Genomic DNA, 13,684 nt, shown 5'->3' with positions numbered 1-13,684 from the left:
TGCAAGAACTAGGGCCAGAGGATACAGAGGCAGGGGAGTACCTCGCCTCCTCCTTCCGCGGAAGGGGAGGCAGAGGTCTATGAGGAGGTAGATCATCTCCGCCTCGTGAGATATCTCAGGTATGGGAGGTTGTATCATTTTCGGGACCAGGGAAACAGTCCTTGGGCCCAGAGCATAGTCTCCAAAGGACTGGGGTGGAGCAGGCAGTCCTCCCCTAGTCAGGTTCCATCAATCACCATCTGCGCTCTAAGGACTTTCGTGAAAGATCGATGCCACAAAAAGAGGGCACAAAGAAAGCGACACTTGAAATTGCAGATCGCTTTAGTGTCTCCAAAGAAAGGTTCCAGTCAACAAAGAGTAATTCTAGACTTGTCCTGCCTAAATTCTTACATTCAATGCGACAGGTTTCAATGCTCACCTCGCAGGTTCGGACCCTACTGCCCTGCGGGAGCCGCAGAATTCACCTCTATAGATCTTTCAGACGCTTACATCACATCCCGACATAGAAGGTCTTCTCACTAGGGTTCAGACTGGGAAGTCAAGCATACTGCTCAGAGTCATGCCATTCGGTCTCAAATATAGCCCCAGAATCTTCTACCAAACTGGCAGATATGGTAGTTCAGCAAATCACGGTTCATTTGGATCATTTTGGCATCCAACGCCAACGACGCCGAAAGCAACAGCCATAGTAATCGCTTTCTGAATCTCTAGGCTTTCAAATAAACAGGAGAAATCCCGCCTAGTACCGAGAGTCGCTTTCAATGGTTAGGGATCCAGTGTGACCTACGCTTCACACAACCATCTCTCTTCCGCTGCCAAACGGAGAGAAATAGCTACAAATCAGACAGTTCCTCAGGAACAAGAAAGCTTCCCCGCTGTACCCAAGAAAGAGTCTTAGGTTCTCTTCAGTTCGCCTGTAACGATCTTGTACTGAAATCCAAACTGAAGGATATAAACAGGGTATATGGAGCCGAGCCAACGTCGTGTCCAGAGACAAGGTGTCTAATTCCGCCAATTTTGAAAAAGAGACTCGGCCTTGGACAACAGTCAAGAGCTTATCAAATTCAGTACTACTTCAATTTCCCTCCGAGACTAGTGATTCAATCGACGCTTTCTCTAAGCGGTGGGGAGTGATACTTCAACACAAGAAAGTTCAGGGACTTGGTCCACTGTGTTCACAGTTCCATATCAATGTCCTGAAAGCTATGGCAGTCTTTTCTAACCTGAAGGCTTTACGTCCAAACAGTCTGATCCATATAAGACTGGTCTTGGACAGTGCAGTGGTGGTACATTGTATAAACAGAGGGGTCCAAGTCGAGCCGGATCAACCAGGTTATGATAGCAATATTTTCCTTTAGCAAACAAACAATGTGGCATCTGTCTGCTACCATCTAGCAGGAGTCCAGAATGTCATTGCAGATTCCTATCCAGGACAACCTCGCGGAGTTGGAATGTCCTGGACAAAAAAAAAAAAAAAAAAACTTCATTCAATTGGATTTGCAGTCAGTTCTGGTCTCGAAGTAGATCTTTGCAACAGAATGCAACCACAAACTTCCTGTTATGTGGCTCCCAACCTGGACCCTAGCACACTCCACAGATGCAATGTCAATAGATTGGAACAAGTGGTGGAGGATCTATCTGTTTCTCCAGTAAACTTGTTACGAAAGTCATTCACAAGCTCAGACATTCAAGGGCCAGGTAGCTCTGGTGGCTCTAATTGGCCAAGAGCAACTGGCTTCCGCTTCTTCTAGAGCTGAAGCTCGTGTTTACAAATTCCCAACCCAAAACTGACGCAAATAGTACAAACTCAGACTGTGTCAGCTTCCTCAAGAATACAGAATGCCCTAGCTTTGTGGATTTCATGAAGTTTACAGCTCAGAAAGATGCTAATATTGACCCTATTAACACTTTGTTCCTAGAATCAGACAAACGGGAATCCATCAGACAGTATGACTCAGCAGTTAAGAAATTAGCACTCTTCCTAAAAGAATCTGAAGCAACTATAATGACCACGAACCTAGCAATTTCATTTTAGGTCTTTATTTGAAAAAGGTCTTGCTCTCGAAAATTAATATTACAGCCAAATCAGCTTTGAAAAAGATATTTTTACACGGGTTCACTATTAACTTAATCGACTCTTATTTTCTTCAATCCCTAAATAGTGTTCGTTGAGACTGAAAACCCGCCCACACACGGGTTTCCTGGTTCTTTAAATGATGTCCTTAAATTAGCCTCAGAAACTGATAATCAATCTTGTTCATTCCAAAGTTTATTGAGGAAGACCTTATTTAATTAGTCATTTCAGGTGCTAGAATTTCCGAGCTGTCTGCCCTGTCTAGAGCCCAATCATATTGATTTCTTCCATCAGGTGAAGTGTTGCTAGCCCCTCACCTTAAATTCCTAGCTAAGAATGTGAAGATCTCGAGATAGATGGTCTCCTGGAAGGTCGTCCCCTTCCACAAGACCTATCCTTATTTCTCGGTCTTTATTTAAAGGTTTATTTAAACAGGACCTCGCAAATAACTTCGGGGCCTCTGTTTATAAGGGAAGGTGGAGGAACTATTTCTATGAAGGTCATCAGACAACAGATCTTATATTTTATTAAACAAGCAAACCCAGACTCAGTTCCGAAGGTTCATGACATTAGAGCGGTGGCCACCTCCACTAATTATTTCATCACATGAATTTTTAGGATCTACAAAATATACAGGGTGGAAGTTCTCTGGTTTTCAAACGCCACTATTTGAAATCCCCAGAAGCTCTAAAATTACCACAAAGTGCAGGGAAGCATTGTTCTTCCTCATTTAACTCTTTATATTCGGTCACTCTTCTCCCTCCTACTGCTCCTACTTATTCCCCTTTCCATCACCTCCGGGTCAGGCATACTTCACAGCCTGTTCTGACCATGCTAAAAATTTTTGTAATTGTTTCTGTTTGTAACTTTTAAGTATTGTTTTATGTCTTTGTTCTTTGTCTTGCGGGACATAGTCTTCCCTTACTATAGTTTATGTATTGGAATATCTATTTTGCTACTTGAATAATTAAAGTTCTTGTGGAATTATAGTTTTATTTCTTTCCATTACAAGTTTCTTTTAGTTTTTCAGGATGGTATTTTGTTTTCAGTATATTTCACCGTGACACAGGTCAGAATCCCAGAAAAAGGATTTGACAAAGGAAAATCTATTTGGGAGACCTGTGTCACCCGGTGACCCACCTCTTCTTCCTTTCCCCCCTTTTGATAAAAAATACCATTCTCAGGTGGTGGGTGCTAACATGGAATGGTGGTGGCGCTGGTGTTGTCGGGTCCGCGAGTGGTGTGCGGGCGTTGTATCGCATCTCACTCCGGTGGGACTTTGACACTGGAATGTCTACAGGGCGGAGACCTGGGTGATTGTGACAATCTCACCACACACGACTCCATTTCATGGAGCTCACTGGGGGTAGTAACTCCAGCTTGACATTTAGCTTTCCTCTGCATATTTAGCAATAGATTTACTCTAGAAATAAGTGCTGAATGGTTATTTCACCGGGTGACACAGGTCTCTCCCCAGAAATAGATTTTTCCTTTGTCAAAATCCTTTAATTATCCAAGTAGCAAAAATAGAACATGAATAACAATACAGGATAAGACATGGTCAATCCCAAGGGGCAAATATATACAAAATACTGGAAAGTAACAAGACACTTAAATACTAACACAGATAATAACTATAATAATAAAACATGGTCAGGAGTCAGGCTGTGAAGCATGCCTGACCTAAGAATAGATGGCAAGGTAAGTAAACGAGGCAGGCAGGCGAGAGAGGAAAAGGACAGGGTAATTAAGAATGCATATGTTAATCTAGGGCGGAAGGAACAATGCTTCCTGCAGCCACTGTAGAAAACTTCAGAGCCTCCAGTTATTTAAGATAGTGGCGTTTGAAAACTGATGGTGATTTCCAACCCGTATATTTTTTAAGTTCTTCAAAGTTCATATTATGAAAATAATTAGTGGAGGTGGCCACTGCTCGGATATCATGAACCTTAGGTACTGAATCCGGGTTAGCTTGTTTAATAAAATATAGTATTTGTTGTCTGATGGCCTTTAAGGAAAGGGTTCCTCCTTTTCCCTTGATAAAGAGGACCAGACAATACATTAGAAGTTCCTATGTAAATAAGCTCTCTTAAAGTAGTGACTGGGCATAAGGACGGATCCTGTGGAAGGGGATAACCTTCCATGTGATCCACACCTATTTGTGGATCTTCAATTTTGAAGCAAAAATTTTTGATCCGGTAGAACTTCTCCTGGGACGTGGAGAAAATCAATATGGTTCGATTCTTCAGAGAGAGCGACAGTCTGAAATTCTGGCACCTAGCTGGGGCTAATTAAGAATAACGTTATCCGTAACAGACTCAAATATGGACACTGTTCATTATCAGTGTCCGATGTTAATTAGTATCGCCATTTAAGAATCCAGGTAACCCGTAGACGGTTATGGTCTCAAACGCATGCAGATGCTCTGTGGGATTGATGAAAAGTGTGAGTCCGTTAAGTCAATATTGAAGCCATGTAAAATATCTTTTAAAGCTGACTTGCTGTAGTAATAGTACTAGAAGCCAGTCCTTTTTCAAACAATGACCTGAAGAATGATATTGCCAGATTCGTGGTCAATACTTTACCTTCAGATTCTCTTTCTGTATCAATGCTAACTTTTTAACTGCTGAATCATACTGTCTGAGAGTAGAGTCTTCATCTGATTCTAAGAACAATACAACAGGATCAATATTAGCACCTCTGAACAGCTTAATTTCATGTAGTCCACAAAGCCAGGGCATTTAGAATTTTGAGGAGTTTTGACACAGTCCAAGTTTGTACTATTTGAGTCAACTGTGGCCTGGGTATTTGAATACACCGGAGCTTCAACTCTAGAAGAAGAGGAAACCAACTGCTCTTCGGCCAGTTGGGTGCTACCAGGGCCACTTGACCCTTGAATGACCTGAGCTTGTGCAAAACTTTCAACAGCAGGTTTATTGGTGGAAACAGATAGATTTTTCATTATGTCTCCAATTCCATTGACATTGCATCTGTGGAGTGAGCAAGAGGGTCCAGGTTGGGAGCAACGTAACATGGAAGTTTGTGGTTGCTCTCTGTGGCAAACAAATCTACCTGAAGACCTGGAACCTGACGTCGAATCCACTCGAATGATGTTCTGTCCAGAGACCATTCCGACTCCAGCGGAGTTGTCCTGGATAGAGAGTCCACGACATTCGGACACCTGCCAGATGGGTGGCTGATAGGTGCCAACGGTGCTTTCTTGCCAAGGAGAAAATTGCTATCACTTGATTGATCCGCCTCGACTTGGAGCCCCCTGTTTATACAATGCACCACTACTGCATTCGTCGAGAACCAGCCTGATATGTATCTGTCTGGATGGATTTAGTTTTTCCAGAGTTAGAAATACTCGCCATTGCTTCTAGAATGTTGATGTTGGAACTGGCGACGATTAGACCACGCTCCTGAACTTTTCTGTGCGTTGGGAATATCCTCCCACCGCTTAGAGAAGCCGCCTGTGTGAATCACCAGTGATGGAGGAGGAACTGGAGGGTACTGACTTTGATAGACTTTTGACTGCTCCATCATGGCCAAGTCTTTTCTCAACACCAGCGGAATTAATGACACCTTGTCTCTGAGTTTGATGTTGCTCGCCTCCGCCATTACCTGTTTATATCTTTCAGTTTGGCTTTCAGAAGCAGGTCTGTAAATAGATGAACTGAAGAGAACCCAGGACCCTTCTGGTATGGCGAGTGGCTTCCTGTTTTGAGGAACTGCCTGGTGGCTTGGCTATTTCCCTCCTTTGGCTGGCTGGAAGAGACAGTTTCAGAGAGTCCGATCCCATTGGATACCTAGCCATTGAAATCGAGCTCTCCGAACTAGGCGGATTTTCCGTTTATTTGGAAAGCCTAGGACTCAGTTGATCACTATGGCTGTTGCTCTCCTATTATTCTTCGGTTGCTGGATGCCCAAATTATCCAGTCGTCTAGTATGCGGCTAACATGATCCCCGGGACCTGCGAATCAGTTGAACTACTGTTTCTGTCAGCTGGTGAAGATTCTGGGCGCTATGTTGAGCCCGAATGGCATGACTGAATGAGTAGGCCTGTTTTCCTAGTCTGAACCTCTAGGTATGAGAGAAGCCGCAACCGACGTGATAATATGCATCTGAAAGATCTATAGAGGTGGGTGACGACTCCACTAGAAGTAGAGTCCGGCACTCATGATTGTAAGGATGCAATTTGTCGCATTGAATATAAAATTGAGACGAGATAAGTCTAAGATTACTTGTTGACTGGAGCCTTTCTTTTCTCGGAACACTGGAAATAGTCTGCTCTTGAAATTTCAGGCACCTCACTTTCTTTATAGCTCTCTTTTGAAGCAGGTCCTTTGCAAAGTCCAGGAGAGCTTTGGATGGGGACTGATGGAATCTGACTAGTGGAGGAGGATCCTTGCTCCAGCTCCATCCCAGACCTTTGGAGACTATGCTGTGGGCCCACGGACTGAAGGTCCATTGTCCCGGGAAGAGAGGCTGAAGCCTCCCGCCTACCTGAGAAGACTCGGGCTGACAGGGAGGGCTTACTTCCTCTACTGCCCGGCCCCTCTCCCCCGAGAGAGAGGGAACGTGACGCAGCCCTCTACCTCTGGAAGGAGGCTCTGGCTCTGCTTCCTCTGGCGCTCCTGCTGAGGCTCGAACAAGACCCTGGCTTTCAAACGTAAGCGCTGGAAAGCTGGAGACGCCATGTAGGTTGGGAAGCAAGGAATGCTGAGTAGCTGCACAGCACAAACTGTTGAGGCTGCCTGTAGTTGAAGGACTCCACCTGGGAGATCAAAAACAGCCTGCATCACGGTTCAGTATGAGGCCTTTGTGGCCTCCTGAACCTCTTCCCGGCTTAGCATGAGATCCTGACTCGGAGGCCTCTTGAAAGGAAGACCAGCGAGCGGAGACTTTGATTTGCCCCCTGGTTGCCTCTCTTAAGTCAGACACTATTTACTTCGCTCGGAAGATATTATTTCAAATAGAGCTCTTCATGAGCCTATTGTCTATGCCCTATGGTATGCCTGCTAAGATGTGTCATGCACCACTTCACACGAGCAGTAGTCACAGGTCCACCTGAAACCCGGCCAACAGGATTTGGTTAGGACCTGAAGAGAGGATCCTCCCGGTGGTATATGACTGCTGCTGCTCTGTCAGACACAAGGAATTATGGAGCGAACACTCAACCTGCATCTGGCCTCAACCAGCTTTTTAGAAGAGCCTCTGGAATCTTGGGAAGCTGTCAATGAATACGATGAAGCGCACCCTGGGTCGTAGTTTGCCCACCGTAAACGTGCGTGACTAAGAGCTCCCAACCAAATTCGGACCGGAAGACCAGATAAGTAGGGATCTGTCTCCTGAGTTGAGGCAGCGGTTTATCTTCGATGCTCGCCTGACAGGCCAGCAAGGCTACCTTCAATACGCAGGGTAGGGACAGCATACCCAAGGAAAACATGGCAGTTCCTTGAAGGGGGTCAGTTTGGTGTTTTCTGCCTCCCAATTCGCGGAGAGTGCGCAGCAAGGCAGATTGGGCTTGGTCCTCGGGAAAATAACTGTTCTTCGGGACTTTGTCTGACCTGGATCCGTTTCTTCTGTAAGTCTGGCGAGTTTGGTAGGAGGCACCAGGTCGGGTGGAAGAACCTCCAACTCTTCCAACCCGGCGTACCCAAGCTCCTCGATTGTAAGGTATTCCTCGGGCGCCGAGGAGCATGAAGAGCCAGACGCCATGGGTTTCTTATCAAAGGGGAGAAGGTGGGTGGAGGCATCCGGAATGGGGGTACGACAGCGCCGCTATCTCGAGTGCACGTAACTCGAGAGCACGTTTTCCTGGCGTTCAGATCCTTCAGCCAAGACTTCAATGATCATCGGAGATTTAGGCGGATGAGCTGGAGAGGAAACATTCACTTATCCTGGCTTACCTTTTGTCTAGCTGCGAAGGAAACTGCAAAAGCCTCAGGGTTTGTTAGTTTGAGGGGCTCACCTTAATCGCCTGATCTCGAATTTCTGATAGGAGTAGCTTGTTGGTTGAAGCCACCGACTAGGAGCCCGTGGACTTCATGGAGCTACAGGATTAGATCTTTGAGACCTAGAGGACTTAGACAAGCCTTAAGCCTGTTTTCTTCACCTTGGGGACAGTAGATCTCGACCTGTCCTCAAGGTAAGTGACTTCTGGAACCCTGAAACGTAATAGCGAGGAAGAAGGGAGAGTTGGTGCGGGAGCTCGCTCTCCCCCTGCCTCACCACTCTCCTACCTTCTACCTGGTCCGTCCTAAATGCATAGCCCGACATCTAGGTTGATGGCCGCCACCCTTCCGCCACCTCTTCGCACAGCTATCATCTGGGAGGCGCGCTCTACCCCGGATCTGTTCTTATCAATGAAGTGCCATTCTACCGACTGCGGCTGGTATCCAGCGCCGGTAGAGGAGTATTTGCAGATCCCCGACAGGATGGAAGCCTTCTCGACGGACGTTTCCTCCAACCCGCCGACCCAGGCCACCTTCAGGGTCGACAGCTTAAGAGTCCAAGCACGGGTCAGACTGAAAGAGAAGCAACGTTTACTAAAACGAACACCGGACGCCATTCATCAATATAAGCAATGAGGTCAAGTGGAAAAGACTAAAGCGTTAGCGGATTTGAAGCTTTTACCGACTATCCATCAGCCAAGCTCATACAGACCGAGCACACCTCACAGCTGTCTGGGTGCCAGACGATCAAGTCCCCTACGCGAACCGCACAGCCGGAGTGGGACCGGCACACTACATGGCCATAGGGCTGCTGAAGGACCGCCGTGCACCCGGGCTCCTGACAGCGTACCATCTGTAAGTGGATAGATGATACATGAGTATGCACTACATCAGCCGAGTAGAGCCAAGCAGGAGATAGAAGCCTTTTTTAACCAGTTGGTGATGGAGCATGCTTGTTGACAAAACAAAACCTGCTGGAGTAATCCGACTGAATAAAGATAATATATTAATACACAATACGATGTTATGACCGGAGTTAACCCGGGCGTAATAGTACACTAACCCAGATCCTGCATCAACAATTAATAAAATAACATAAATACAGCATATAGTAAACATCGTCGGAACCCGTGGTGATACTGTAAAAGCTACAGAATGGTCAAACTCAAGGCGTAAACAGCGTACTTGGCTGGTTATGATACTTCCCGCCCTGGCTGCCTGCGTTGGCGAGGAGGCGAGAGGGGGAACCCAAACTGATCAATTTAACGCCATGGCGGAGAACAGCAGTGAAAGCCGCCTAACCGCACCAAATCATATCCACCTGATGTAACGGTACAAAAGCAACGTGGAGATCCGGAAGGAAACTCAGTGGAAAATAATTTGCTGGAAGCAAGATAGTATCTCGATTCTTGTGTTCGGTGCTCAGCTAACCCAGAGGAGCGAACAAACCAACACTAGCAAAATGGCGGAAACCAAAAGGCGGAGGCCAGATAGGTGGGAAACGCTTATCTGGACGCCAGCCGAAACTCCCCACGGGGTGCCGGTCATAAGAGACCGACGTCCCTTGCGCAGGGAGAGGACAAGATCACACGCCAAATGCTAAGGAGCAGGGAGGAATAACAATATGGAGGGGTCGAGAGACAGCGGCCAGGTGGATGGGAAAAATCCCCTGGACACTTATAGAAACTCCCCACTGGGTGTCGGTCGTGGAGACCGACGTCCCTCACGCAGGGAGAAACTAGAGACACCCGCCAAATATTAAAAAGTGGGTAAGGAAAGGCTAGGCTAACAACATGAAAAAGACTGTAACCTACATTTAATTTCAGACCCTCCCCCAACGTCAAAACTTTTTGACTTGGGAGAAGGGAACAGAGGTATGGAAGGGGGGGTGGAGAGAAATTCCACGCGAGGTCTGGCCACCCTCCAACGCCGACAGCCTGGACGGGTAGTAGGTTGGGTGTGACACCTCTCATTCTAACCTACCAAAACCAACTGGTCTGGTCAGGTAGGCCAAAACAGGGGAGGGGGCGGGTCTCCGTGCCTAGGACACCCTCCAAAACATGACGGTATGGTCAGGTGGGCCAAGAGAACGAGGAACTCCCTCAACCAACCAACACCTCCCTCCAAGCCTCAAAACAACATGGTCATGGGAGCTAGGAAGCATGAGTATCATGAAAGGCGCCTAACATAAGTAGCCTAACCCTCCGATAGCGGACGAGAGGGCTAGGCCAGAGTACCCAACAAATAAACTACTTGACTGAAGTACTACGAAAGTAACCAATGATATGAAATATAATTCGTATAAAATAAATGCAAAGAAATATATAAAATATATAAAAACTCATGCTAAAGAGAGGGCCTAACAGCTCGCGACATGTTGGACGCGGGTGATAACGTAAAATGGCCGACCCTAACGCTGAACCAAAAACATTTTTAATCCAAAAATATACATGTCATCCATCATCTTACACATCAGGAAAAACCGTTAGCAAAACTGTACCATCTTGGAGAATATATCCCTCCGTCGCGAGAGGAAGGTGCCCATGGAAAAGGAATACTTACGATCAAAAAGATGAGAGGGGGAAGCCTCTCCAAATAGCCTAGTTTTGTTACGATACGGGCACAACATCCCCCACTGACGAAAGGACAATCCGTCCAAAAAGAACTTCCTGAAGGGGCAGAAATAATAAATAACATAATTTAAATATATAACCGTGTAAAACACCAGCAGAATCACGCTGCTAAGGTTATAGGAAAACATAAGCAACATGGCCAGGCGAAGTAACACGATGAACGCCTGAGATATTTAACCCCATAATTATTTAATTAGAGGTCAAATAAGAAGCCTCGATAACAAAAAACCCCACAAGAAGATGGTACTTAACTTGGAAGCAGAGAATTCCTGAACGGATGACATGATGCAGGAAAATGGTTCAAAAGCAGTACAAGTAAAGAACAACAATCTCAAACGACGCATAAAATGGAATAGAGGAATATGGCTGCTGGGGTGTTGGTTGGCTGGGCAGTGAGCGTTGGCTGTGTGACGGCCCTCACTTTCCGGCTTTGAGATTGAATTCTCTACAGGGCAGAGGCCTGTGGCAGTGGCATCACACACTCACCTCTTTATGTATACCACATCTATTTGATTAATAGATGATCGAACTGTGTAAAAAATTTCCAGCATTCCTGGATAGCTTTTTCTGGTATTTGTAGCAATACTTATACCTAGAAATAAGTGCTTAATGGTTATTTCACTGGGTGACACAGGTCGAACCCAGAAAATAGATTTAAAAATCAGAAATTATAGTATACCAATTGGCCGAACTGCAAAATTTTTAGGATTAGTATTTAATACTGTCTTGAATTGGAAAGCCCACATAACTTACATGAAATCAAAATGTAAAAGAGCATTAAATCTAATTAAAAACTACCCAACACTACTTTGGAGCCGATAGACATACCCTTATTGTACTGAATAAAGCAACAATGTTGTCTGCCATTGATTATGGAAGGGAAATATATGGCTACATAGAACATTAATAACAATGAAAAGTGCCCTAAGAATTCAGATAAGTGATTCTCCAACAAAAAAAATGATTTCAGTTAAGAGATATATTTATAAACAATCATTCACCACCTTTCCCAGTTAGAGCTAAAAGATTATTTGAGTCACTGAATATAAATGTACAGTTACCTACAACAGTAAAACTACCTCCTCCTTGGACTATGAATTTCCACACACTTAGAATATTTATCAAAATGTTACTCATATGCCCCAGAACACCATAGACAACATACAGTAGAACATATAATCCAGAAAGATCCACATTACACAATATGCACAGATGGGTGTAAATCACAGCACAGAGTGGGACATGCTGCAGTATCCCAAGAAAAAATGTATCAGTTCTCTCCGCCTGATATTGCCTCAGTGTTTACACCAGAGTTTTGTGCAATAGCATCTGTCATAAAAATAAAGAAACCTCATTCACTAATTTTGTGATTTTTAGCAACTCAGGAAGCACTATAGAAACCATTCGAAGTTACAAACCAAAAAATAACATTGTACAACAAATTAAGTTATTAATCCATAAGTTATATAATAATGGGAAAATGTAGAAATTTGTTGGATCAATGCCCATATAGGGATTACGGGAAATGAAGAGGTTGATAAAGCAGCCAAAGAAGCAGCCCATATGACAAGATCAAATGTATATATCCCTATTAATGATTATTAACTCATAAAAAATAGGTATTATAAATAAATGACAAAATATATGGAGTGAAGAACTTGAAAACAATAAATTAAAACAAACAAAACCTGGTTTTGGAAAATGGAGTTCATCACACCAAAGAGAGAGACATACACAAGTACTGTAATTCTGACACATGTACAAATTGGTCATTCTCGTCTAACACACAGACGCCTCATGAACCACCTCCATAACCCTGCTCCTGAATGCACTGAATGTAAAGTAATGACAATGATCAAACATTTTTTGTGTGAATGTGTAAAGTATAATCAGCAGCAGCTATCAAGTTTGGGAAATAAATCCATCAGGGAAATTTTGTCAGAAACTTTAGCATTTGCAATTAATCAATAATAAAGTTTTTGAAAAATTGCAATTTAATTTACAAAATATAAAAAATAATAAATATAAGTAAAAAGAAATCCTTCGGGCCAGCCCTATGAGAGCTGATAATCAGCTCAGTGGTCTGGTAAAACTATTTCAATAATAATAATGATCTGTGGCACCTGGGCCGGATGGTCAAGTGGAAAATATGCAGTACTGACAGGTGTACAGGGCTTCCCCCACCTCTCAATAGTTCAACCTTGTCTGAAAGTTAAACAGCCATTCAAGCTTGAGTTTGCAAGCTAAATCCCTATGTAAAGAACTTCAGGTTTGTATATGACAAAGAATACAAACTACTTTAAAAATTTGCTATTCTGTTTCTTAGTTTATAAGATGTTGAAAAATTTCCCAAATTTGTTCGCTTTTAGAGTGAAATGTTGTAAGAAAGTCAAAAGTAACATTGTTCATATTGTTTAATGGGAATTTATTTTCATTTATTTTTCAGAATAGGAGTGAGTATTTATTGCAAACTTGTTATTGGGAGTAGTTTGTCACTTGTTTTGACAGATAAGCTCTTTGTGAAGTACTGATAACTTTCATAATGTGAATTACTGAAATCTTTTTGAAAATTGTGAAATATTTCTTTTCCAGCTGCCTCCTTATGTGTTGATTTTTGTGTGCTGTACTTCTTATCGGGTTCACTCCATTTTCGTACTCCGACTCTTTAACGATCCTGTTGCTATGATGATTCTTTATGCATCGCTTAATTTATTCATTGATGGATATTGGTCTCTTGGAAGCTTATTGTACAGGTAAAGGAATTGTGTTGTTAGATTTGTATAGATTAATAAGTACCTTATTTTCTACTAGAATTTCTGTCTAGTAAAATATGGTTCTGACACATTAAATTACACAATACAGTCTATCTTCCACACAAACACTGTAATGGATTAGCAATAAATAGTGTGCTATAAATTTCAACAATGTGAAAAGAATTACTTTAAAGATACGTACAGTAAACCCCCATATTTGCTGGGGATGCTCCAGACACCCCCGAATAGTTAAAGTCAGCGAATACT

General features: G+C 43.7%; 1 protein-coding gene across 4 annotated transcripts in view; it reads left to right on the top strand.

Moving 5' to 3' along the window:
• Positions 1-13,684, top strand: part of Alg3 (Alg3, alpha-1,3- mannosyltransferase) — a 314,859-nt gene that overhangs the window by 157,684 nt on the left and 143,491 nt on the right. For all 4 annotated transcript variants that reach the window (XM_067081280.1, XM_067081281.1, XM_067081282.1 and 1 more), the window contains one exon: positions 13,257-13,417. In XM_067081280.1, the coding sequence (XP_066937381.1) occupies positions 13,257-13,417 (161 nt within the window). The remainder of the gene's footprint in view (positions 1-13,256; positions 13,418-13,684) is intronic.

Source organism: Macrobrachium rosenbergii, chromosome 37 (genome assembly GCF_040412425.1).
Source record: "Macrobrachium rosenbergii isolate ZJJX-2024 chromosome 37, ASM4041242v1, whole genome shotgun sequence".
Lineage (NCBI taxonomy): Eukaryota > Metazoa > Arthropoda > Malacostraca > Decapoda > Palaemonidae > Macrobrachium > Macrobrachium rosenbergii.
Note: the sequence above shows the minus strand (reverse complement) of the source record. Positions and strands in the feature narration are given on the sequence as shown.